This window comes from Herpailurus yagouaroundi, unplaced genomic scaffold (assembly GCF_014898765.1).
Source record: "Herpailurus yagouaroundi ecotype Mexico unplaced genomic scaffold, PumYag 164, whole genome shotgun sequence".
In the NCBI taxonomy this organism is placed as follows: Eukaryota; Metazoa; Chordata; class Mammalia; order Carnivora; family Felidae; genus Herpailurus; species Herpailurus yagouaroundi.
This window is the reverse complement of record NW_024412405.1, coordinates 13190082-13217790: the sequence shown is the minus strand read 5'-3', so window position 1 is coordinate 13217790 and position 27709 is coordinate 13190082. Positions and strand designations below refer to the sequence as shown.

At 46.5% G+C, this 27709-nt stretch overlaps 1 protein-coding gene across 3 annotated transcripts in view; it reads right to left on the bottom strand.

Annotated features, from left to right (window-relative positions):
• The window catches only part of STK24 (serine/threonine kinase 24), a 123662-nt gene that overhangs the window by 26635 nt on the left and 69318 nt on the right, over nt 1-27709 (bottom strand). For all 3 annotated transcript variants that reach the window (XM_040487207.1, XM_040487206.1, XM_040487208.1), the window contains exon 3: nt 9765-9821. In XM_040487207.1, coding sequence (XP_040343141.1) covers nt 9765-9821 — 57 coding nt within the window. The remainder of the gene's footprint in view (nt 1-9764; nt 9822-27709) is intronic.

Here is a 27709-nt window from a genome sequence, read left to right as displayed (position 1 = left end):
AAAATAAGTAAATAAACGTTTTTTAAAAAATCAAATAAAAATTTCTTCACTCCAAATAGCCATTTTGCCTGAACAATTAAAACCTATTTAAAAGACCCCTCCCCCAAAAAGTAAAGAAAGCAGCAAAGAAAAAAAGAGTTTGCCAATTAAAGCAAATCTGGCTAAGAATCGAAGCAGGGCCAGCGAGAAAGCCTGTGGTCAGCCCAGTCGTGCCAACAAGCTAAGCTTGGGAGGGACTTCAGTCCAGAGACCAAAGCCTGGGAGCTCACAGTTAGGGTATCCCATCCTAACACATACCATGGTCATCACCACGCCCGTGGTTGTGGCCTGGGGGCCGACTGCCGTCTGAGGCTACACATGCACCAGAACTTTCCAAATCTGAAGTTTTTTTAAATGTGTATTTATTTTTGAGAGAGAGAGAGATCAAGCATGAGCGGGGAAGAGGCAGAGAAAGGGAGACACACAGAACCTGAATCAGGCTTCAGGCTCTGGGCTGTCAGCACTGAGGCCAGCGTGGGGCTTGAACTCACACACCTTGAGATAATGACCTGAGCCGAAGTCAGACACTTAACCAACTGAGCCACAGAGGCGAGGCGCCCCTCCAATCTGAATTTTAAGACCTGGGGGAAGAGAGCTGAAAAGGGCTCAATTCCAGTGATGTGGGATATTTTTTTGGGGGGGTCACATAATAAATATATTAGTCTATTATCCCAAATAAGATATAATCGCCTCTGAAAACCTTTACTGTGAGAAACTCAAAAGAATTAATACTGACGCCTTAAAATTATAATTGTATGAAGATGTAAGGAAGAAATGCCAAATTCATATATCCTCTGTTAAAAGGGAAAATTAGGTTCTAGAGTGCAGCTCAGACAAGGTAGACAGTCCACCATTACTTCAGAGCAGGGAATTCAACCACACCTAATAGTTCCACAAATCAGCACAACAATCTAACACTCCCTACAGGACCAATAATGGTGCCATCAGAGAGAGGGACAGAATTCTCATGATTTATGTTAATTTTTTATCCATATGATAATCCTCAGAATCACATTTTAGATCTGACAGGGATGCTATCATCACCCAAATCCTCACACTTCGTGGAAGGAAGCCACCACCCCGTGACCTTCCCTGCATAAATTTTAAAAAGACAGATGAGCTATACAAGATCAGACCTGTAAATACAAAGAACAAAGTAGTGACTGCCGGAGGAGGGAAGTGCTGGGCAAGACGGTGAAGGGGCAAGGGAGGGACAGGATTCCAGGTGTGGAATGAATGTATGCCACAAGGATAAAAGCCACGGTGCAGGGAACGCACTCAGTGGTGTTGCAACAGTGATGTACTTTGCCAGATGATGGCCACACGTGCGGGGAGTACAGCATATGGAACACGCTGGTCAAATCGCTATGATGTACGCCTGAAACTAACGTAACATCGTGTGTCAACTACACTCAAAAAAACAAAACCAAAAACAAAAACAGTGGGGCGCCTGGGTGGTTCAGTCAGTTGAGGGTCTGATTCTTGATTTCGGCTCAGGTCGTGAGCTCAGGGTTCGTGGGATCAAGCCCTGTGTTGGGGTCTGTGCTGACAGCATGGAGCCTGCTTGGAACAGTGTCTCTCTCTCTCTCTCTCTCTCTCTCTCTCTCTCTCTCTCTCTCTCCCTCCCTCCCTCCCTCTCTCTCCCTCCCTCAAAATAAATAACCTTAAAAATAACAAAAAACTAAAAAAAGGTGAAGGAATTCTAAAGCTGACAGATTCACTCAAAAAAAAAAAAAAAAAAAAAAAAGGCACAGAGAGGAAGAGATGTGCTTTAATCCAAAGGGAAGGGCAGCTAAGACCCTCTCTAGAGCAGCATTCCAACAGACACACGTACCCTTTCTCAGACAGGCCTACTTGTGTGTCTCAGGGCCTTTGCCAGATGATGGTGACCGAACAGCTGTTAGATGGCACCCAAGATGGGGGCAAGCGAGGCTCCCCATTTCCCTTCATGACGGCTGGACTCCCACTGGCGCTGCTTTCCAGCCATTGGGCGAGCTGGGCCGCCCCTGCTGCAGGCCCCGCTGGGGGCTCCGGGAACCCCCCTTGTGTGCATGAAAGAGGGAAGGTGGGGGGCAGCCGGGCTGCCTCTCCTAACCCGCGGGCCTCAGGGGACTCTGGCAGTGGCAGCCGAGTGCCGGGACCGAGCCGTCCCCCTCGGCAGTCCCCCGTGCACAATGCACGAGCAGGACGACGCGCCGGTCGCTCTGGTCCTACCACGTGTCACACGCTCGGAGGTCACACTCGTGGGTCAACTAACCTGCCAAGGAGGATCCCAATCTCCTTTTTTTATTTTATTTTCCTTTATTTTGAGACAGTGAGTGAGAGTGAGGGAGGGGCAGAGAGAGAGAATCCCAAGCCGGCTCTGCACTGTTAAGCACAGAGTCTGATGTGGGGCTCAATCTCAGGACCATGAGAACATGACCTGAGCCTAAATCAAGAGTCAGCGGCTTAAGAGACCGAGCCACCGAGGTGCCCCCAATTTCTAATTACGATTGCCAAAGATTACCTCAGACGAAGGTAGCATGCTGCATACTTTGTTCCATGGAACCTAATTTCCCCCCACAATTATCTGGCCAAGAGTCTTATTTTCAAGAAATACACATCAGAACTACTGTTCCAAAGAACACAATCTGAAAACCCTGCCTGGTCTGTCTTCTCCACATATATTTGAGTCTTCACGGGTCAGAGACATTTTTAAGACTCAAAAAGAGGAAAAGGCACTTTTCTGGTAACCCGGGAGAACAGGGCAGGGAAGGCAGGGCTGCTGGCCCGAATGCACCGGAATGCACAAGGGTAACCCAGTCCTGCAAAACCCCACCTCAGAGCATGGGTTCCATTCCCTCCTCCCGCAGGTATCTACCCAAGCAGGTAATCAGTAACATTTGGTGCCACTTGGAGGTAACCACCACCTCCCTTCTGTTATCAAGTCTCAGGAAAGAAACAGCAAAGCCGCCTGGTGTCACCACCAAGGGGAGATAAGAAGAACAGAGATTTCTTATTTAATTTCTAATTTAAAAATCTTCCCCTGAATCATTAGGAGCTGGCTCTCTGATTAATGTGTGTCTGGCCATGCCCTTTTAAATCTGACCTAAACACTACCCACCAATGATTTATATGCCATGGGCGGGGGGCAGTGGGGGAAGGGGACAAAGAGAGACAGTCTATTTACAGGGAGAGGATCGATGGATGGTGTCAAAGTTCGCTGTAAAAGGTATTCGGCTGTTCTCTGCACCAGAGTTCTTCACTGGTGGGGAAGACCCGGCTAAGTTCTCAGAGTCCTAGATTAGCATCCTCCACCATTAACGTGTCCAAGTAATATAAACAAGGTGCTCTCTCTCATTAGGAGGACTGCGCACTCTGCACATAATCTTTATAAAAGAAAGACTCCCAGGAAAAAACTCTGGGAGTCTCATCTCTGGGTGACTTTGAACTCCCTCTCCCCCAGGTCTGTTCTCCCCTCTCCACTCTAACAGAGACGATTTGCCAGGCACACGGCCACCCAACAAGGCCACATGTGCCAGCTCCTGCAGCAGCTCAGCAGGCTTGGCCGGGTGACTAAGTTCTCACCCGTGGAATATGCACAGAAGCGACTGCCCCTTCCTGGTCTTGGCCCTGAAAACACTGGCAGCCAGAGAAGACAGTGACCGAAGACACAGGAAGCCATGGGTAACAGATGGCAGAGCTACCCTCCAGGGCAGGGCCCCGATGACCATGTGGACTGGAGCCCAGTGACCCCACATGTGGGATGGAAAGAGAGTTGACCCCTGAACAAAGTAGGGGTTTAGGGGCACCGGCCCCGGCATAATTGAAAATCGGCATACAGCTTTGGCCTGGAAGCCAAATACTGTTGCCTGGAAGCCTTAATAATAACATACAGTCTCTTAACACACATTTTGTATGTTCTGTGTATCATGTGCTGTATTCTTACAATAAAATAAGCCAGAGAAAATGGTAGTAAAAAAATCGTAAGGAAGAGGAAACACATTTACAGTACTGTCCTGTCTAGGAAGAAAAATCGGCATGTAAGTGGACATGTGCAGTTAAAACCCATGTTGTTAAAAGGTCAACTGTACTTTTCTCTCTTGTGTGAGATGCTGTTTGGGGACCACTACAACAGCAGCTCGGCCTAACACTAATGAATACACCATCTGATCGTTTAAAACCATGTTGCATGGGGTGCCTGGGTGGCTCAATCAGTCGAGGGTCCGACTTCAGCTCAGGACAGGATCTCACGGTTCATGGGTTCGAGCCCCGCATCAGGCTCTCTGCTGTCTGCACAGAGTCTGCTTAGGATCCTCTGTCCCCACCTCTCCCTGCCCCACCCCTGCTCGCGCTCACTCACAAATAAATATTTAAAAAATTAAAGTAAAATAAAATCATGTTGCATATTCATTTTTAAGTTTGTCAAACATCTCTGCCTGATTGAGTGACTACTTTGTGGAGCACAGTTCCTTCTTCATTAGACTCCAAGCGCATCCCTGATGCTCTCCTGTAGCACAGACTGACCTAACCACCTACAGATCTTCTGGGCTCTGGCCATCCGGACCTAATCCTCACACCAATCCTCCCAATCCACCCGAGCTGGCTTTCTTCCCCTGATGGCACTTTCCCACGTACAATATAACAAGCCATCTTCTCCCATTAGAACACGGCTCGTGCCAGTGGGACTGCCTTCTGCCTCGTCCACTGCACTAACTCCCAGGGGCTAGCACAACGCCTGACATGTGGCAGGCACACAACAAATATTATCTGAACGAAAAATGAATTCCCTCGAAACCTATCCCGTTTTAAGTTACAAAGTCTTTAACTGCATGATACCCATTACATTCACAAGTCACGGCACCCCAGAAGAAGATGGAGCTTGAGAAATTATCTACATTTACTGGTTTTCAAACTAGAACCCAGCGTTTTCTCACAGTGGCTTCTAGGGCTTCCATCAGGACATGATCTATCAGGACATGATCTCACGGTTCATGGGTTTGAGCCCCACATCAGACTCACTGCTGTCTGCGCAGAGTCTGCTTAGGATCCTACAAACATTTAATTTCAATTTATTATTTAATTATCTTTCAAATTAAAAAAATTCAACAGGTTGAACACTTTCACACATATGCATTCAAAATAAAACCTATGCCTATTTTACTCTAACATTCATGACTCTTAAAAACTAAGCTAGGGGCGCCTGGGTGGCGCAGTCGGTTAAGCGTCCGACTTCAGCCAGGTCACGATCTCGCGGTCCGTGAGTTCGAGCCCCGTGTCAGGCTCTGGGCTGATGGCTCAGAGCCTGGAGCCTGTTTCCGATTCTGTGTCTCCCTCTCTCTGCCCCTCCCCCGTTCATGCTCTGTCTCTCTCTGTCCCAAAAATAAATAAACGTTGGAAAAAAAAAATTAAAAACAAAAAAAAACTAAGCTACATTGGGGACACCTGGCTGGCTCAGTGGGAAGAGCATGAGACTCGATCTCAGAGTCATGAGTTCGAGCCCTACACTGGGTGTAGAGGTTACTAAAAATAATAATAATAACAATAAACTTAAAAAAAACTAAGCCATATTGTGTCTAATACTATTCTTCATGCCAGATACCATATTTTACTGCTCTAACAGGTTAAAATCAATTGCATTTTTTTTCAAAAGTCAAAAAGGATGCATCCCCAGGAAAGAGGAAGAGAAGTCTCCAAGGGACACACATGCTCCAACAGCATCAGTTTATTTTCCACCAGATACAGAGATGCCCAGGCAAAGACAACAGGACCGGGAGTTCATGCACGGGCCAGCCTCTCAGTAATTCACAAAGAGCAGATGTGTTAACAAAAGCTGAAGTAATGAGGCCTTTCGGTTGTGTCCTTTAATTTGTCTCATCCGCAAAGCCCAAGATTTACTAATAGGCCGTGCTGCAGACTAGAAATCTCAGCCTGGTCTTGAAGCCACCATCTTTAGCCTGGGGCAAAGTCACTTTCCTCTCTTGGGCCCCCTCTGAATGTACAGAACAGCAAGAGAGGATCAGGTCTGCAGTTCTCTTGGGCTCCGACAGCTGACGCTGCTGGTATGTCAGGGCTCAGTGGCCTGGACCTGAGGAAGCCCTCTCAGCACCCAGACAGCTCCCTACCTACATCCAAAACACCCCACTTCCCGCCAGGGAACATCCAGGCAATTCTTTGTCCCGCATCCTGACCTGGAGCCAGCCTCTACCTGGAACCTCAATTCCAGAATTAAAAGCCAGCCCCCCAAAATTAACTATCAGACATGCTAAAAGGCAATCTTAAAGGCAGGTGGCCACCTTCCTGCCCCAGGCTAAAGTGTCATTAAGAGTCAACGCGAGGTGGGGTGCCTGGTGGCTCAGCTGGCTGGGCGTCCAGCTCTTGACTTCGATTAAGGCTCAGGTCATGATCTCGCAGTTTGTGGGCTTGAGCCCCCGAGTCAGGCGTGGAGCCTGCTTGGGATTCTCTCTCTCCGTCCCCCTCTGTCCGCCACCCCCCTCCCAACCCTCCTAACCCTGCTCACCCACACACTCTCTAAATAAATAAACTTAAAAAAAAAAAATACAATAAAAGAAATTTAACTAATATCTCAGAGCCTAAGTAAAAAGACCTGTTAACCACAATGCAGAGTAAAACAGCAAAAAACAAAATCTGCATACACACCAACATGCTCGTGGCCAAGAACAGGGAGGGGTTAACAGAGAGACAGCTGTATACCTGTGACCACACTGAAACCTTAGTTTTCATTAGTGTTAGGGACTGAACTGCGTGTCCACCCCTCTACCCAAAATTCAAATGCTGAAATCTGTCTCATATCATAAGACACCAGATCTGCCTGTGCCCTGACCTTGAACTTCCTAGCCTCCATAACTATGAGAAATCGATATTTGCTGTTGAAGCCCCCCACCTGTGTAATTTGTTATGGCAGCCCAAGCGGACTCAGTTACTAAGCGCATGAAGAGACAAGAGGCATCTGGAGAGCAAAAGGTAAAGAAAGAGCCAGTAAGATCTTCATGCTCTGGGGGTGGCACAGCCCTGTCCTTGCCTGGTCTCCTTTCCCTCCACACACCCCACCTGTGGGGCTCCTCCGAAGTCACACATATATTAGCACTATGCCTCTTAACAGAAGAGAGACACTTAATAAAAGCTTAATTTTTCAGAGAAATGCCCCAAATCCATACATTCAGCTATATGGTATCAAACTGTATATACTACAATATTCTCATTCTTAAAATCTTTTATAAACAAATAATAGACCCTCTCAAAATAATCCTAATGGTTTTCAACATTCAAAAAAATAGTTCTTGTATCCTATTATTAAAGTATCCTCATCTTTGTAGGTTGGGGACATGCCAACAGCAAGGGGATACGAGAAAGGTACAATAAAGTAAGAGGGACAGGAAGGACATGTGGGGTCAGGGAAGGCCACAAGCTTTGCCACTGGACACAACAAGGCCCAAAGTCCAGCTGTATTTGCTAGGTGGGACACCAAAGTTGTGAGTGTTTCCATTTGCCCATCAATTAAAATGAGATGATTAGGGATGTCCAACAAAGGGTGCCTGGTTCTTGTCACCAGGACCATTAATGTGGAAGGTGGATGACAGTTTGCTGGGACTGATACTACAGGAGATTTTTAATTTTTTTTTTTTTTTTTTTTTAGAGAGAGAGCACACAAGAGAATCTCAAGCAGGCTGCTCGCTGAGCATGACTCAACTCCATGACCCATGAGATCATGACCTGAGCCAAAATCAAGAGACAGACCCTCAGCCAACTGGGCCACCCAGGAGCCCTAATATAGGAGATATTTTTTAAATGGAGAACTCTATACCTCCTTCCAATTGTAATGTCTAAAATTTCACAGACTTCAAATTTCCAAAGACAGTTACCACTAAATAAAGTCAATTACCATGGCCTTAAAAATGAATAAACCAGAGCATGGAGAGACCAGAACTGCCATCCTGAAGGTCTCCACATTGGAGGGAAGAGTCCTTGCAAACAATTTCATGTATGTCACAAACGAGATGCACTCAAGGTAACAGTAAATCTAATTACACAAAATGAGAAAATTTTCTACATTCCTGTAGTATTTCCCAAGAGTCAAAAATGAAAAGCTCTTTGTGCCATGTGTGAATTTATGGAAAAGATGCAAAGCAAGTAAAAACAGTTTATCTGGCTCTTCTACTGCTTTTCTCATTTTAACAGAATTGTTGATATTACATTAAAATTTCTTCTTGCGGGGCACCTGGGTGGCTCAGGCAGTTAAACATCTGACTCTTGATTTCAGGTCAGGTCACGATCTTGTCGTTTGTGGGTTCGAGCCCCAAGTCAGACTCTGCACCAACAGTGCGAAACCTGCTTGGGATTTTTTCTCTCCCTCCTCTCTGCCCCTCCCCTGCTCTCTCCCTTCAAAATAAATAAACATTAAAAAAAAATCTTCTGGAAACTTACTTTTGAACACTACTCTGACCAATTGCTTTTATGGTTTATAACATTATGTGATATTATAAAATTGGGTACATAATACCTTTGGAGATACATCAAGTTTTAGAGGCTTACCTTCCCCCAAAACTACTAACTCCTACTCCCACTGTAAAAAAGAAATCTTTTAACCACAGGACATCTCTTTCCTTAGTGGATAAAACCTATGTAAGACTGTAACCCCTGACACACAGCTTCTTCCGGCAATCCCTCTGAGGGCAGCGAGAACGGCAGACCCATCATCCCCCAAGCGTCCACCAGACAGGACCCACCTACTAACACTAAAATGGTAGATGAGGCCTGTCCCAGAAACTACCACTCACCCAAAAATCAGCCCTTCCAGGACAGGTAAGAAAAGAGTGCCACGGACACACGTGTCACTGTGCGACCACAGTGGGGACGAGACGTCAAGTGCTAAAACCACTGTGTCCATTTTTTAAAAACTTGTATTGCATACACTGTGTTTCAAGGACAACCTACGCAATACTTATGATTCACTAGTTATTTGTAAGCACCTTGTCAGAGGCCAACATGTGACCATGTTCTACCAAGAGAAGCAAGCTGCAGACCACGGCTGGGAAGTCAACCCATCGCTAGATTCCACTATCTTGCACATGGGCTGGCACCCACTACTGGCACGGGAGGTCCAGGCCAGGCAGGGGACAAGACCAAGGGTGCGGGGCCGGCTCCGCCATCCACGCGCAGTGAGCGCTAGCAAGGGCTCTGAGTGTGCACCCGAGAACACAAGTGTGCACTCCTGCCTGGTCTGGCCACGGCTCCGACACGTGACACTGTTCTGTGATCATCCTCCTCTGCCTGCCTGTCTTACTCCTGAAATCAATTTTTTTAAGTTTTCAAATTCCTGATTCTAATTAGTTATAAATGAAAATGTGACACACGTATTTTGGAAGCTAAACTACCATCTGAAATAAGGAAGAGCAATGGGGTATCAGCTCCACGGAAGTTAAAACCAGTTCTGGAAGACAAGCTAACAAACTGTTCTTATGTAAGATAATGACAAGCAAAATCCTTCACGACTTCCATGGACGAATGCACTGGCTTCCCAGGAAACAACACAACTGGCTTCAAAAGCAGACCTTAAATCTTCAGTAATGTTATTAGAAGCAGAAATATATGTTATAAGGATATATATTGGTCCCTTTTTCATGCAACTGAAGGGGGAAACTGAAACGGATAAAAACAATCATCTCTACAGCCCAGATTTAGTGAGAAGAACTCATGCGTGTTTAGGCGTCAGGTGTGATACTTACTAGATCTAGTGCAGAGCCTCCACCAAGGTATTCCATTATTATCCACAATTTAGTGTCCTACAGAAAAAAAGAAAACAAAAAAAGGAAATGATTTTTCAAAAGCAAAACTAGAAAAGATTTTAAATAACCTCAGGGTATTTTTCACTGTTATCTTAGAACTGGAAAATTTCATAAATGCGTAACAGCAAGAAAGCGCGTGCACGTGAGTCCCGTGCAGGGAAAAAGCCCTCCCAGTGCAGACGGGGGCGGGGCTGGCCCAGTTCATCCCGGCCTGCGGCAGCCACACAAAAGCAGCAGGTTCAGGGCCTACTGAACCAGAATCTCTCAAGGAGCGGATGGAAGGCACAGCGGTCAGAGTAGGGGGCTCCCCTTCTAAAGAACCTCAGGTGGTGATCCTCAAGAACAGCTGGATGTGGGGATCAGGGACCGCAGCGTCACACGTGGCACACCCCAGTGTCAGCTAGGAGGCGTCCGGAGCATGCAGCCGCGGGAACAAGTCCCTGCCCTCTCTCTGCCTGAAGCTCTGGGATGTGCAGGGCCCAGGTTCCCTGGGAGCTGAGCAAAGGTGAGGACTCCTGGGGGGAAGGGGAGGATGGACAGCAGTGCAGCCTTTCATCCACCCCCTTGAAAGGCAGCCAATTTCCGACAGCCCAAAGGCTACCGTAATCTTCAGGGAGCTTTCCAGGAAAGCAGGCCCCAGCCTGATGCTTGTGTCTGTGTCCTCACCACTGTCCATTCCGTGACTTTTCCCTTTGTCTCTCCTGAAGCCACTAGGCCCCCATGACTTCTAGAGTTTGTTTGTTGGTTTTTAAGCAGGCTTCACACCCAGCGCGAATCCCAACACAGGACTTGAACTCACAATCCTGAGATCAAGGCCTGGGCTGAGATCAAGAGGCAGACACTTAACCTACTGAGCCACCCAGGTGCCCCCAGAGTTCTTTTTTTAAACACAAATCCTAAAGCGATACTCACTTGAAAACCAACAAGTAAGCCAATTTCCACACTGCACTTGGGATAGGGAGCATCCGTGAGGTGGTGAGGAGCCCCCTGGGCTCGGGGACAATCCAGACCAGGGTGTGGGTCCTGAGCCCTCCTACAACCTGAGGGACCCAGGCAGATACTTCCTCTCCAAGCCTCTGCTGTCAACAGTGGCTGACCCACAGCCAGCAGGCAGGCAAGAAGGCCCCCTAGTGATGTGGATACTGGTCACGGCTCTGGTGGCGAGGAACCCGTGAGTGATTCTAGGGATGCGTGACCCAGCACAGCCCTTTCCCACCAGAGACCCCCAGTCCCACCGACGCCATCATTCAGTGGCCACCTTCCCTTGGATGCTCGTTCTCCACAGCTCCCATCCTGTGTTCAATCACTGTCCCTTTCTGTAGGTTGACTCCTCCCCCATGGTCCTGATGAGCCCTAAAAGCTGTGGGTTCTGCCTCGCTCCTCCCCTCCTGGCTAGAATTCCCAAACCAGAACCCCCAGCTGCTGGTTTCTCTTTCCCAGCAGAAGAGAAGGGTGCTAAGAAAAACTGTGCTACCTCCCCACCTGGATCAGGACAGAGATGCTGTGCATAGTATGAAAACCAGGGACGGAGTGAAGGACAGATCTCCGGATACAGAGAAGCCCCTGGTGCAGGTGTAACTTGTGCCGCCTCGGGCAGCACACCCCGCAGGCAGCATCATGCCTCCAATGCACGACGCTTACGCAACCCAAGACAGAAAAGGTCTCTTAACCTGGCCCATCAGTCAGGATTCCCAATAATTTCTACCTCCACCAACCCTAAAAGACACATTCAAAAGGGAGCAGTAAATGGATGAGCTGGGGGAAGGGTAAGACGGGCTGTGAGGGGTGCCTGGGTGGCTCGGTCAGTTTAGCGCCTGACTTCAGCTCAGGTCATGATCTCACAGCTGGTGAGCTCGAGCCCCGCATCAGGCTCTGTGCTGACAGCTCAGAGCCTGGAGCCCGCTTCGGATTCTGTGTCCCCCTCCCTCTCTGCCTCACCCTGCTCACACTCTGTCTCTCTCTCCTTCAAAAATAAACAAACATAAAAAAAAAGACGGGCTTTGAGAGTGGCGGGCAGGGCATACTCACTGCCTCTGGACTACAGCAGGGCTCTCTCATCCTCAGCATTTGAGGCTGGGTGAGCCGGTGGGGGCACGGTCCTGAGCCCTGGGGGTTGGTCAGCAGCATCCTTGCCCCTCTAACCACTAGAGGCCAACAGCACATCCCCAGTCCTGACAACCTAAAATGTCTCCAGACATCACCAATGTCTTCTGGGGGCCAAAACCACCCCCACTGAAAACCCCTGAACTACACGATCAATGTCAATAAGCCTGAAGTATGACTGGACCACCAACTCAATTAATTCTCTCCTTATTCTTAGCACAGCCAGTTTATAACCCTGAAACCTCCAGCTCGAAGGTTATCACTCACTGCGAGGCATCGAAGCTTTCGAATTCTTCATCCAGCAAAAGATGGTAATAATCTCTGTTTCGAAACCTCACAATTCAACTGACAATATAATGAGATAATGAATGTGAAAGCACTTTGCAAAGTTCAAGGTACTAAACACATACAAAGTGCTATCAGCTTTATCAACACCATCGCCCATAAATGCCTTAAAATAACCTGGTAAAACCGAAAGAGCCCAGTTAACAAGACTAAATAGTAGTTCTCTGCATGGGAGGATCTGAGCAAAATAAAATCTGCAACAATGATTCATACACATTCTACACCACAATGAAAAAAAAAATAATTATTGCCCTACAAGCTCTGAGGCAAGGATGTCTAGGAAGGATGGTCGGCTCAAGGGACACACCTGACCCATTCTCTGTGATCAAGTGATCAAGCACTGTCACTGCCCAGATGTGGAATCACAGCCCTTCCAAACCATGACTTGTGGGGGAAAAAAATATCAGCTTCTTAAGACAAGAATGATTTTAATCAGAATAATTTCATTTTTTAAAACTCACCTCAAGGGGTACATGGGTGGCTCAATTCACTAAGCGTCCGACTCTTAGTTTCGGCTCAGGTCACGACCACACAGTTCATGAGTTCAAGCCCCATGTGGGGCTCTGTGCTGACAGTGCAGACCCTGCCTGGGATTGTCTCTCCCTCTCTCCGCCCCTCCCCTGCTCATGTGCCCTTCCTTGCTCTCTCTCAAAATAAATAAATAAACTTTTAAAAACCACCTCAAAAAATGTTATTATAAACGACCTTGTGATGGTTCCTCTAATAAATTCAAGATTCAAAATTTAAAAGGTACCAGAACGTATACATTGAGAACTTTCCCTCTCACCCCTGGCCCCCAGCTGTCCAGCCTGTAACCTCAGAGAAATATTTTACCCAAATACCCATGAATTCTTTCTCCCCTTCTACGCAGATGGCAACATTCTATACACCGCTCTCTACCTTGCTTCTTCTTAGAGCATTCGCTATCTGTCCATCAAGAAATCCCCCTTGGGGCGCCTGGGTAGCTCAGTCGGTTAAGCATCTGACTCTTGGTTTCAACTCAGGACGTGATCTCACAGTGCATGGGTTCAAGCCCCGCATCGGGCTATGCACTGACAGCACAGAGCCTGACTGAGATTCTCTCTCTCCCTCTCTCTCCTCTGTCCCTCTTCTGCTCTCTCTCTCAAAATAAATCAACTTAAAAAAAAAAAAAAAAAACTCCTCTTTTCTTAAACCATAACTAACGCATGCCATAGTGACAACATTGAGTTGTTTCCAGTCTTTTGCTGTCATGAGCCAAGCGTTAAGAAGAACCCTAACATGCTGTCATTTTGAGAAGTTCCTGGAAGGCAAATTTTGAGATCAAAGGAATCCCCTAGAATTTCACCAAATAATGACAAATTACAATTCAAAGAACCTGTCTCAGTTTATAATGCCTCCAAAAACAAAGGAGTACTAATTTCTTCCTTCCTTTGCCAATTAGGTGTAATGTTTTTCTGTCATTGTTATAAACTGAATTTTGCTCTCCTCCCCAAATTCATATGCTGAAGCCCTAAGCCCCAGGACCTCAGATCTGTAATGCTGAGCCCTGAACAACACAGGGACTGGGGACACTGCCACCCTCCCACACACCCTCCTGAAGTCATGAATCCACCTCAAAAACCTCACTCCTAACAGCCTACTGCTAACTAGAAGCCTTACCAGGAACATGAACAGTCAACTAACTGTTGACTATTAATAACAGTCATAATATAACATATATGTTACATGTAGTACACACTGCAGTCTTACAATAAAGCTAGAGAAAAGGTTATTTGGGCAATAAATTTACAGAACTGTAAAAACTCTGCCTGTAAGCAGACCTCAGCAGTTCAAAGGGTAAACTCTATTTGGAGACTGGGTATTTAGACAGGTAATGAAGTTAAAAATCAAGTCATTAGGGTGGGCCCTAATCCAATGTGACTGGCGCCCTTCTAAGACAGGACACAGGTGCACACGGTGTGAAGAAGGGAGAAGTCAGGTGTCTACAAGGCAGGAGAGAGGCCTCAGAGGGGACCAATCCTGCCAATTGATGCCCTGAATTCAGACTTGCAGCCTCCAGAACTGCAAGGAAATACATTTTTCTGCTGAAGGCACCGGGGCTGTGCTACTTTGTTAGGGCAGCCCTAGAAAATGAAGACAGAATCCGTAAGTAGGAAAAATAAAAAAGGAGAGTTTCTTTTACTGTGGCTTGAACACATTCATATACTGAAGAGCCACGTATTATTTTCTTTTCTGTGAACCATCTATTCATATCCTTTGTCCATTTTTCTACTGGGTTTCCGACTTTTTTTCAGATGTAGTAACTTTTAACATATTAGGGAAATTAGCCTCTCATAATGAGCCGCAAACACAGCACTTTCCTCATTTGGCTTTGAATATGCTTTAGGCAGTTTCTGCTTGCAGAAAGTAATTTGGTGTCAACACAACATCAAGCTTGCTCGGAACTGTTTGTAACCACTTCCTAAGCATCTGATCAGTGACCTAGCTGGTCCCCACACTGAGGGCTCCCCATGTTAACAACCCTCAGATACCCAGAGAAAAGGTTAAAACAAGGCAGTGAAGGGGTGGACCCCGCTCAGCTAACAGGATTTTTACAGCAGGAATTCTAAAACGAACTTCTGCTCTGCACCTGCACTGCATTCAGAGGCCTCCAGATCCATGAGCCATAATAAAGGCTGAGCCCAAAGACATCAACAACACAGCAGGTTTTATTAAAACAACCTGGGGTCAGGGCGCCTGGGTGGCTCAGTCGGTTAAGCATCCAGCTCTCGGTGTCCGCTCAGGTCATGATCTCACGCTTCATGAGTTTGAGCCCTGAGTCCCACTCTGGGCTGGCAGCTGGGAGCCTGCTTGAGATTCTCTCTCTCTCTCCTGCTCTCTCTGCCCCTCCCTGGCTCACATGCATGTGTTTTCTTTCTCTGGCATCTAATAAATAAACTTTAAAAAAGTGGGAGTCACAGAACACATGGGATTGAGAATATGGTTTTTAAAGCAAAGGCACCCTCCTTGCTAAGATGGTGTGCATGAACACAGAATGGTGAGAGAGGATCTGAATCCTGCCTCTGACCCTTACCAGCACTATGACCCTGAGTCCAGTCCCCCGGCTGCTGTGAGACTCTATTTCCCCATCTGCACATCCGTATTGGAGGGGTGTGCCTGGTACATAATCTGTGCCCCCACATTTTAGCTATTGTTACCACAGTAACTTCAGAGTGCCCCCACTTCAACCACACCCACTGGGAGGCTGTGAAACTGGCGTCTAAGTCCAAGCCCTACCTTGCTTTAGACATTCACGCCACCTTCCAGTGGTACTCAAGGTTCAGAGCACGGCACCTGACCTCAAAGCTCATGTAATTCTGCCTCTGCCTCATAGATGCGAGTATTTCTTAAGTGATGCAGTCACCTACCGTGCGCACGGTGTCACTGAGGAGGCACAAACGAGTTAGACCTGAGTTCTGACTTTAAGGAACTTTACATAACAGACAAGTGGGCAAATAACCATGATCAGACAGCCCGTGGTGTCTACCACAATAGAGACACGAGATGCGTTGGGATTTCGGGAGATGCCACCTGCTCGGAATGAAAAGAAGGTTCTGATGGGATCCAGAAGAGAAGAGGTGCCTGCACTGCTGTGAAGGACTGTGACAGGTGACCCGGGGCAGGGGTGGCAGGGCGTGTGTTTCCAGCAGGCACGGATGGGGAGGAGAAGTAGATGGTCAGGAACCAACAAGCGATCCTGTACCACTAAAGCCGCCCAGAATGAGGCCAACATCCTTGAATGCCAGTTGACGGGAGTTTCAACTCATTTTAATCAATAATGGGAAATCACCAAAACTTCTGGACAGCAGAAAATAACCAGCAGCTACCTACACGACAATAAATGGAGAGAGAAGAAAAGAAAGATCAATCAGAGTGGAAGGTCAGGGCCAGACTTAATAGGCATTCTAGAAGTGTCACTGATGACCGTTCACCAAGAGCAAATCAAAGATGCTCCACTATTCTGAGCCCCGGTGAATGAGGGCTCCAGGAAGACACATGTCGGCAAGAGGACAACTAGGTGAACGGGGGAGGGAAGCAGAGACGGCCCTTCGCACTCCTGCGACGCTGGCGGGAAACTCTGGGAGACACGGCTGATCAGCAGCTGGCAATGCGGTTTTGAAGTTCAAGATGGAGACTGAGACCAGCAAAGAGGCGAGCATCGGCACAGAGCAAAGCAGTGCGTGGGGACCCACCCGGGCCCTGGAGCTGGTGTCAAGATTATTTGAAGCTGAAGAAGATTGCAGATTCAACACGTACAGAATGAAGGCTTCCCAGCTTTCCCTTACCTGACTGAGGGAGCAACTTCAGAGAAATGAGGCTGCCCTCAGAGTCCCTCTTTGGGGTGGGTCCGCTCTCAGGAGGGAGGAAGGGCATAAACCTACCACAAATCCCATAAAACCCAACTCTGGTCCTGACAGAGGAGGAAAGACTATTCATGTCTATAGAGAAACCTTATCACAAACTTTTATCTCCTGTTTGCTCTTCTAAACACCCATAGTCCTTCCTAAATAAACCCACTGTCCTCCCCACCCCCACTTTTCCTACAGTCAGCTCTATGAGCCGCCACCTCCAATCACTTAATGTGCACGCACTTATAAACCTCCTTCTCCTGTGAATCTGTCCTTTACCACTTTGATTTGCGGTCTCCCTAGTCAAGAAGGGAGCAACGGAAAGGGGTTTCTTCCCCACAAGTGAGACACTGCCAAATTTTTACCTGAAGGGCACTCAGAACACGGGCAAGCTACCCCAGTTCATAAAGTTCAGCCCCTACCCCCCTATTGCACTTTAGATAGTAAACTGACCCTACCGTCATAGGAGAGTCCCTTGGGTCACTCAGGCCTTCAGTTCTCCCAGATGATCATTATGAAAGCCAGCCCAACTCGGTATAGGGCAGTACACCGGGAAGCATGCGGACTCTCCCATGACGTCCCCTTCATCCTCTGTGTGTACTCGAACACATCCAACTCAAGTGCAGCATCTCAAATTTGCTTCAAGAGGGAAGAAGGTCTTGCATTTCCAAAACAGAAGTGCTGTAGCAAATTGCTTCTGTCAATACTGTCTAGAGGCTGGCCGGATTAAAGGGGAGAACAGGGACCAGCAGGAGGAAGTTTTCTTGGAGGGAACAAGAAACACCTGTGAGGCGACACAGGACAGTTGCACAGGAAGTATACTGTAAGACAGAAAGCCTGTGATTTGCCTGGCTAGAGCAGGACTGGAACAGCACCACCTGCTATGTATCTTAGGTGCATCAGGCACTGTACTAGATGCGTTACATCATTTCCACCAGTTATCACCACCTTCCTACAAGGCACTTGTAGCTGGCTCCTGTTCTAGGAAAGGCGCAGGAGAACTTGCTGGATCCTAGCATGCAGCAGGCCCCGGGGCCCTCGCTCAGCCTCTCCACCTCGTGCTCCCTTCGTGAGCAGGACTCCCTTCCCTGCTCACCCGACATGATCACTGGCCATCACAGTGCAGTGGGAATCATTCACCACATCCATGGGGAGCACAAAGGGGTCATCTTGACGAGGACAGGGGAAGAGGAAAGAGAATCCAGGCTTCTCTCCTCCAGGCCCTAAAAGGAGGACAAAAGCAAGAAGGGTCCTCTAGTGTTGGAAACAAGAATGAACTGGGAGAAAGGCCCCTACACATAAATATTAACTAAAAATAAGGTTGCGCAATAAAACCCAGAAACAGCACAAACAGAAAAAGAAAAAACAACAAATCAACTAAAAATTATTGGATCAAATCCTCAGATCAAAGGGAAAAAAAAACCAAACAAACAAAACCACCACCACCACAAATATGCCAAAAATGATGTTGGAAACTACATACAGGCATCCCTCGTTTTACGGCACTTCGCAGATACAGCAATCTCACAAACAGAAGGCCCGTGGGACCCTGCGTCCAGCAGGTCCATTGGCGCCATTTCTCCAACAGCATCTGCTCCCTCCATGTCTCTGTGTCACATTTTGGTAATGCTCGCAATCTTTCAAACTTTCTCATTATTACCGTTATTTCTTATGGGGGTCTGTGATCTGTGATGTTACCACTGTCATTGTTTTGGAGCATCAAACATTCCAACATAGGACAAGGAGCTCAGCAAGTGCATGTGGTGCGTTCTGACTGCTCCACCGACCTGCCATTTCCCAGTCTCCTCTGGCCTCCCCATTCCTTGAGACACGACAATATTGACATTAGGGCAATCCATAACCCTGCAACGGCCTCTAAGTGTTCAAATGAATTAAAAAGCCATGCATCTCTCACTTTTAATCAAAAGCTAGAAATGATTAAGCTTAGTGAAGAAGGCATGTGAAAAGCCAAGACAGGCTTAAAGTTAGGTCTCTTGTCCCAGTGAGCCAACTCGTGAATGCAACAGAACCCTCTCGAAGGAAATTCAATGTGTTGCTCCAGTGAATACACAAATGATAAGAGGGCAAAACAGCCTTACTGCTGATCAGCAGTCTGGAGAAGGTTTGAGTGGTCGGGATAGAAGATCCAACCACAAACAACATTCCCATATTAAGCCAAAACCTCATCCGGAGCAAGACCCTAACTCTCTTCAATTCGACAAGAACTGAAGAGGTAAGGCGGCTGCAGAAGCAAAGTCCGAAGCTAGCAGGGGGAAGTTCATGGGGTTTAAGGAAAGAGGCCGTCTCCATAAATGAAAGTACCGGGTGAAGCAGCAAGTGCGGACGTTGAAGCTGCACGTTATCCCGAACCCAGGCTAAGATCTCTACAGAAGGTGCTGCACCGAACAACAGATTTTCCATGTGGATGAAACAGCCTTCTATTGGAAGAAGATGCCACAATGGACCTTCATAGCTAGAGAGGAGAAGTCACTGCTGGCTTCAAAGGACAAGGTGACTCTCGTGTTAGGGGCTAATGTAGCTGATGACTTTAGAGTGAAGCCAGTGCTCACTGACTATTCCAAAAACAGGATTCTGAAAATTCTAGTGCCCTTAAGAAATTTGCTATCTACTCTGGCTGTCCTCTGTACATGGATCAACCAGGCCTGAGTGATAACACATCTGTTTAGAACGTGGTTCACTTTTGCCCACTGTTGAGACCTACCTACCTAAACACACACACACACACACACACACAATTCCTTTTAAAATATTACTGCTCACTGATGATGCACCTGGTCACCCAAGAGCTCTGATAGAGACGGACAGTGAGATTCATAGTGTTTTCATGTTATGTTAACAACATTCATTCTGGAAGCCATGGAATGGATCAAAGAGTCATTCTGATTTTCAACTCTTAATAATCAAATACAGTTTGTAAGGTTGTAGATACCAGAGGTAGCAACTCCTCTCATGGATCTAGGCAAAATAAACTGAAAACCTGGAAAGGATTCACCATTCTAGATGCCACTAAGAACATTCATGATTCATGGGAAGAAGTCAAAATTACCAACACAAACTGGAGTTTGGAAGAAGTGGATTCCAACCCTCATGGATGACACTGTGGGTTCAAGACTTGAGGGGAGGGAGTCACTGCAGATGTGGTGGAAACAGCAAGAGAACCAGAACTGAAAGAGGAGCCCCAAGAAGGAAAGGAATTGCTGCCATCTCATTTAACAGATGAGGGGTTGGTTTTCATGGAGGAGCAAAGAACGTGGTTTCTTGAATCTATTCCTGATGAAAATGCTGTGAGGACTGCTGAAATGACAACAGAGGATTTAGGATAGTATGTGGTTGACAAAGCAGCATGATTTGAGAGGCAAATTTCCAAATTTCCGATTAGGTAAAATACTATTAAACAGCATGGCGTGCTACAAACAAATCGTTCGTAAAAGGAAGAGTCAATCAATGCAACAAACTCCAATGTTGTTTTAAAAAACTGTGACAGCCACCCCAACCTGCAGCAACCGCCACCCTGATCCAGTGAGCAGTCATCAACACCATCAAATTCGAGGGAAGACCATCCACGAACAAAAACATTACAGCTTGCTGAAAACCCAGAAGATGGTTAGTGTTTATTAGCAATAAAGTATTTTTCTAATTTTTTTAATGTTAATTTTTGAGAGAGAGAGACAGAGAGAGAGAGAGAGAGAGAGAGAGAGAGAGAGCGCGAGCGCGCAAGCAGGGGAGGGGTAGAGAGAAAGGACACAGAAACTGAAAAAGGCCCCAGGCTCTGAGCTGTCAGCACAGAGCCCGACACAGGGTTTGCACCCACAAACGGTGAGATCATGACCTGAGCTGAAGTCAGACAACCCGACCGACTTAGCCACCCAGATGTCCACAAAGTCTTTTTTAATTAAAGTGTAGTATGTTGCTTTTTTAGACATGATGCTATTATGGCACACTTAGTAGACTACGGTATAAACATAACATTTTTTGAAGCCTAACTTTTACATGCACTTGCAAACCAAAAAAATGCATTCAACTACCTTTACTGCGGTATTTGCTTTATTGCAGTGGTCTGGAACCAAACCCGCAGCATCTCTGAGGTATGCCTGGACACCGAAAGCTATACAATACAGCCAAAAATTTACTCAGAGGAAAACTCAACAGCACAATATATTTTCATTACCAAGCAAAAAAATTAAAAAAAAAAAAAAAGAAAGAATATTGAAAGTGTTCAACCCACAAACCAGAAAGGAAAAACATTAACCTAAGAAAGGCAAAGAATAAAGCTAAAGATACATGTATAATCAATGGAAAATAGTAGAATGAGAAATTATTTTTTAAATGACAGTTAACTTCCAATTACTGTAATCAAGAAAAAAGTTCACACTAATTTGCAAATATAGCAATAAAGAAAGAAAATTATAGACAAAAAAATATTTTGAGAGAGAGCACAAGCAGGGCAGGAGCAGAGAGAGAGAAAAAGAGAGAGAGAGCAAATCCCAAGCAGGCTCCACACCATTAGCGCAGAACCCGACGTGGGGCACCATCTCACAAACCGTGAAATTTATGACCTGAGCCGAAATCAAGTTGGACACTCGACTGACTGAGCCATCCAGGCACCCCAGACAAAATGTTTTAAATGCAAATAAAACACATCAAAATATTTCATGATAGCAAATTTGAAAATCTGCAATGAAAAAGATCATTTCTTTGTATGAATTAAAATTTACTCAAGAAAGAACAAGAACAGGGCATCTGGGTGGTTCAGTCAATTAAAGTCCAACTTCAGCTCAGATCATTATCTTACAGTTTTTGGGTTCAAGCCCCGCATCGGGCTCTGTGCTGACAGCTCAGAGCCTGGAGCCTGCTTCAGATTCTCTGCCTGCCTGCCTGCCTGCCGCGCGTGCTCGCTCTCGCTCTCGCTCTCTCTCTCTCTCAAAAACAAATAAATGTTAAAAAATAATTAAAAAAAAAAAAAGAACAAAAACTACAGGCAAAAAGTTGGGGGGGGTGGGGAGGGTGAAGAAATAGATCAATTAACTTCCTCTAAAAATATCTACATAAAGGGGCGCCTGGGTGGGTCAGTCGGTTAAGCGTCCGACTTTGGCTCAGGTCATGATTTAGCAGTTCATGGGTTCAAGCCCTGCATCGGGCTCTGTGCTGACAGCTCAGAGCCTAGAGCCTGCTTCAGATTCTGTCTTCCTCTCTCTCTCTCTCTGCCCCTCTCCCTCAAAATTAAATAAACATTAAAAAAAAATTTTTTTAATACCTACATAAAGATAGCAAGCAAGGAGGTCAAATGGTTTTGCCTTTGAATAATTTCAAACCTTGGAAGAACAGTGTAGGTTCTAGCACCATCCTGAGGCACGGGACTTTTCATGACCTCACCACACAATCCCAGCACCTGCAAGAGGTCAGGGTCAGGGTCAGGGTCAGGAAAGCAGCGGTGGTCCCTACAGAGGAATAGAGGGCAGCAGGAAGGGGACAGCGCTGGGGCAATCCATCCACCTCTCAGTGCCCGCGATGCCTGGGAGAGGAGCTGTCATCTAACGAGAGGCACTGGCCCCAAAAGTCATTTCTAAAGAATAAAAGGTGCACTTGGAAATAGATGAATATGAAGTACGAGTCTCCACATATGTAACACTTTCATCTTGCACACTAATACCACCTGCCCCCCTACCAACTCTCAGGATTCGCTCACCTGCCTGCCGCGTCTACAGTGCTCTCCGGGACAGTGAGCTCTCCTCCATCCCTGCAGTGACTCCCTTGGGCGAAGGAGGGGAGAGCAGGGTCAGCTACATTCTCTTTCAGTGGGGGCAGCCACAGGCTCCCTTAGGAAGGAACAGCCCCGAGAACTTCTAGTGTCTTCCTCCTGGTCAAGGAGGCAGGGTCCCCACCATCATTTCACATTAGTGCAAAGCCAGGTACTTCATATGGAGTTTTTCACTTAATTCTCCCGATAATTCTATCTGCTCAGGTAATCCGTCTTCTGTGCTTGTAGAAGTTGAGATGCCGGGCCAATGACAAGAACAGTGAGGAGCTGGGGCCACTATCTAGGTATTCTGGCTGAGGCAGGACCCAAACAAAAAGCACTGTAGTGAATGCACAGACTTCGGCAATTTCTAAAGGAGTCCGGTGAGGAAAATATCTAATGTAACTATCCTTAATATTTAACTGGTTAACTGGTTTCCTTTTATAAACCAGTGAATTCTAAACTGATTGCTGGGAAAATACACTGATTTACAAAACATTTGCCTATAATTTGAGGATTCACATGCCCCATTCCATCATGCCCAGTTTAAGAATTCTTGTCCTAATACCCTTTAGTAAATTGGAAAGAACACTGGGCAGTCCTGAAAATGGTCGTCTTAGGGCTTATGTCACAGGGTTGTCTCTTTCCAAAAGGGCTGCCTTGTAACTGTGTGTGTGTGTGTGTGTGTGTGTTGTGTTTTAGTAGTCAAGTCTCCCCAGATAGGTACTGAGATATTCCTCTCTTTACCATCAACACAAAGTTGACACGACTTGATCCAAATAGGAAGTTCCTGTGCTGAATGCTCGTGGGTAATGAGATGAATAAAACCATTCTGCTTACATTTAAAGACACAAGGTAAGCAGGGATATACATTCACAAATATTCTACATCAAAGAAAAGAAGCACGAAAAAACTTCCCTGGAAGGTAAAAGGCTCTTTCCTCCCTTGCATCTATCCTAATAAGACAGCAAACACCACAGTCGAGACTCATCAACTGCCAGGCTGAACAAGTTCTATGCCATAACCATGCCATGAATGTGTTCCTTCAGCAAAGGAAACATTTCTAGTAATCACAAGATAAGATAGTGAAAATCTTAGCAGCCATTATGTGACATATGTCAGAAATACCGACCACAAAAACCATAAAATCAGAAGCAATAATTATTTAAGTTTACTTAGAGAGAGAGAGAGAGCGAGCATGCTAGCACTTAAGTGGGAGAGGGGCAGAGAAAGAGGGAGAGAGAAAGAGAGCGAACGAGAGAGAGAAAATCCCAAGCAGGCTCCGACACGTCCATGCGGAGCCCCATTCAGGGCGTGAACCCACAGACCGTGAGATTATGGCCTGAGCTGAAACCACGAGTCAGTCAGGCACTTAACTAAGCCATTCAGGTACCCCAAAAGCAGTGATTACTATTACTGAAGACTTAGTGTATTGAGTATTTGCGAAAGACTCAGCCCAAAGAGACAAGACCGAGTCAGGTGAGTATGGCTGAGAAAGAATAAAAACTTTACTGTGTACTGCAAATTTTTAAGGAAGTGCCTTCAGTGTTACAAGATAATTTATGGATTTGGTAGATTCACAAAAAACAAATGCTGTATTTTAAAATGCGGGAGTGCAAGTTCATATTTAGACTCTTATTGCCATGCGTGGAGTTTAACCTCAAGGCAAGTGGCTTCTGACACAAAGGACTCTGCACTGCGCTGGTCTGTTCAGTGCCTGATTGTACAGCCTCTGCTTCTTCCTTCCAACCTGCAGGCTGCTTCAAGCCGTCGCTATTTTCTGCACAGTCCTGTTCTGAGTGAACAGTTAGACGCACGCATGCGTTCTCAAGCTATAGCAAGTTTGTTAATGATGAGCTCCTGAAAACACTCAAGCTGTGCTTGGATCAGGTGTGCAAATCCCAGGTGCCCTCACCGAGCAGCCCTGCGGCTCAGAGGTCAGGTGACCCACGGCTGAGGGCACAGACTAGTGCTTTCTGCCCCCACGTCCCACCATGGCACGAAACGGCACCAGCACCAGCCCCAGCCCTGTGTCCGCCCCCACGAGGAAGACCCTGTTGCCGCATGTGAAAATGCACACAGCGCGATCACAGACTCGTACAAAAGAGCCCGCCTCGTTGCTCTGGCTGGCACCTGGCAAAATATGTTCCTCCTGGGCGGGATTCAATAAAAGGATGGGTTCTGACAGTCCATTTTCCTTATTTTGAAGCAGATGTCTTTATTTACTCAAATGCCTAAAAGTCCTGCTGGGCTGCATGAACTACTGAACGAGGAAAGAGTATACTTAGCTCCCTGGGAATGAGTCTTCCCTTTAATTACATACCAAACAGCCTCGCTTTACATAATCTAAGATCCGTGATATCATATATCATACCATTTTTTAGAAGTTTACTCAGAAATATATAAGTTTTAGAAAAGAAATCATATGGCATAATTATTTTATCTAAATGCCTCAGCTGCGTTTTCATCCTCCAGATGGAAGTTTAAATATGCAGAACATGGATGTTGAGACAGAACGAGAAATACAATTAATACTTACTTTCATTTATAGGTAGCATTAGCCAAAAAAACAGAGTTGAGTTTTCTTTTTTGGTGAAGCAAAATATTTAGCCTAATTGGAATTTTAATTCATTCAACTTTCTGGATAGAAAAACAGAAAAAGGAGCTGCCAAATGTCTTCGGGGACTTTCTTCAATTACACTAGGACAGTGTGTTCAGGAGAGAGAAAGGGATCCAGTCCCCATCCTCAGAAACATTTCAAAGCACATCTTTTATATTATCTTTGGCACTGAGCCTACGACTTTCCCCCGTGACTGATTGCAAAATGAAATGTATTCCCTTGTGATTTGAAAGCAAGATTTACTTTCAGATCTGTTCAATCCGCCCGAAAGAAAAGTTTTGTTTTTGCCCACGGTCAGCCTGGAGTCTGATAACTGGGGACTCAACGTACCGTGTCTGTTTTCCCCAGAAACGCAAGGACGAACACTTGCAAAGTGAGAATCACTCTCAGAGAAAACACATGTGCTGCTCCCTCTCCCAGAAGCTGCAGCTGTTCTGGGCTCTTCTGGGGGATGCAGCTGATGCCTTCCAAATGGCAGTGGAGGGAAGGAGGCCTCCACCACGTGCTGCCTGTGGGGGTGGAGGTGGGCGTGGGCATGGAACCTGCTGTCCCACTGAGGGCCCCTTCCCCTTCGGCTGAACCACAGTGCAGATGGGTACCCATTAAAGCAGGGGAAGGACCCCTCTGCAGGGAGCGGGGAAGGGGCAGCAGAGCCTCGGGCTCATGGTAGAGGGGGAGAGGAGGAGACATCCGAGCTTGCTCGCAAGGAGAGGACTTCCGGAATCAACACGGATGATCTCCCAACCTCGACAAGGCAGCAAAAGTGGAAAAGAGAACTGTTAAAATTCTATTTGAGTCACAAAGAAAGAGCTTTTGTTTATTGCTCAGAGAAAAGGAATTCTCATGGAAAAAAGGCAGTGTGACAGCGTATCAAAGAGGACAGGAGGCCACTGCCCAAGGAAAAAGCTGCCCCCAGTGTTGGGAGGACCCAACAGGTTACTGAGCCAGTTCTCTGTGCAACCAGAAACCCAGAAACAACGGGTGAAACCACTCAGCCCCCAGCAAACTCAAACCCTCGGTGTCCCCAGGACAGGCTCTGCCTAGGCCAGTATCAGTGTCTCCTCTGGGTGCTCTATCAACAATCTGGCCGTTCTTAAAGAACACTGTACCTCCTCCTCCACAACATAAAAAATCCAATTTACCAACATCTGGGAAATTACCGCTCAGATAAGTCTTTTAAAGAGCTGTGCATCTGACCATGTATATAAACTGCACATGAATTTTTTTTTTTTTGGAGATTCAACTTATTATATTTGTGTACTTAAATGGAATATTTCCAAAACCAATTCTCCATAAAGTAGATTAACTGAATCCAACAAAGAGCAAAAAGAGAAAGCAGCAGCACAGATATTTGGAAGTGACTCCAAAATCAGTTTTGTTTAAAGTAACGAGCCAAAAATCTAAGAAAACAACACAGAGGAATCACAAAACGATAAAATGGACAAGTCGTATCATTTCCTGGCACACATTCTACTCTCCCTTCCAAGTTTTAATTTACTTAGAGTGAGTGTAACAATGTTAGGTCAGGCATTTCTAGAAGCAACCAGCATATTCCAGATTCTTCTACCAGGTTCTGGCACAGGCCAGGGAAGCAAGCAAGTCTCGCACAGAAGCATTCCTTAGCCGCCAGGCAGGCTGCTCCCGGCTCCCCTGCCCACAGCACTCTTCCTCCAAATAGCCACCTGCTCAGCAACCCCCTGTGTGCTCCCACCACAGGAGCAATGAGACAGCCACTGGTGAGAAATGTTCTGGTAACTGCATGTCCTAGAGACCACTGGTGATTTCATGAGGGCCTTCAACACGATGCCCTTAAAAACACAGCTTCATATAAGGGCCTAATATTCTTGACATGTTCACCCTTATAAAAGCACTGGCCACATTTCTAAGGTATCTTCCAATGCATGGCCTAAGGGGGATCCTGCACTTCAGAAATTTAAATTGAGCTGTTCATCAACGCAGCCAGGTCACCGTCTCCAGACCCCAGGTGAGGGATGGGGTGGGGCATCTGCAGTTTTCCAAGCCCTTTCAAATGTTCCTGCTTTAAGTTACTATCTCTGCCTTAAATAAGTTCCTTCTAATCAATCCCTTCCTACCTAATGGGAACTTCTTTTCTAATCTTTGTTTGTTTTTTTTTGGGGGGGGAGCGCACACGCGAGAGGAGGAGAGGGGCAGAGAAGACAGAGAATCTTAAGCAGGCTCCAGGCTCAGGTGCAGAATCGGACATGGGGCTCGATCGCGCACAACCTTGGGATTGTGACCTGAGCCAAAATCACGAGTTGGACTCTCAGCCAACTGAGCCACCCAGATGCCTCCCTAATGGTAACTTCTGATTTCACACAAACCTAGCCCGCCCATCAGAGAGAAAAATCCACTGCTTTGGGCATGTCAACTGCAAAGTTCCCATGGGACGTTCTAGAGGACTATCTGGCAGATGCTCCCATTAAATGGATCTGAGGCCTGAGGAGGGTTCAGGCCAGACACTGAAGCTTGGGCAGGACTCAAGAGCCTGGACTAAAGGAGTATGCAAAGAACAAGCAGGAAAAGCAAGCCAATCCCTGATGGTCGCCAAGGTAAAGAATGGCCAACAGATGGTAGAAATTCCGATCAAAGATCAGGAACTGTCACATTCCCCAAGCCAGTCACCTCTGCCATGCCCTTAGCTGCACTCCACACCCCAATATAGGGACCC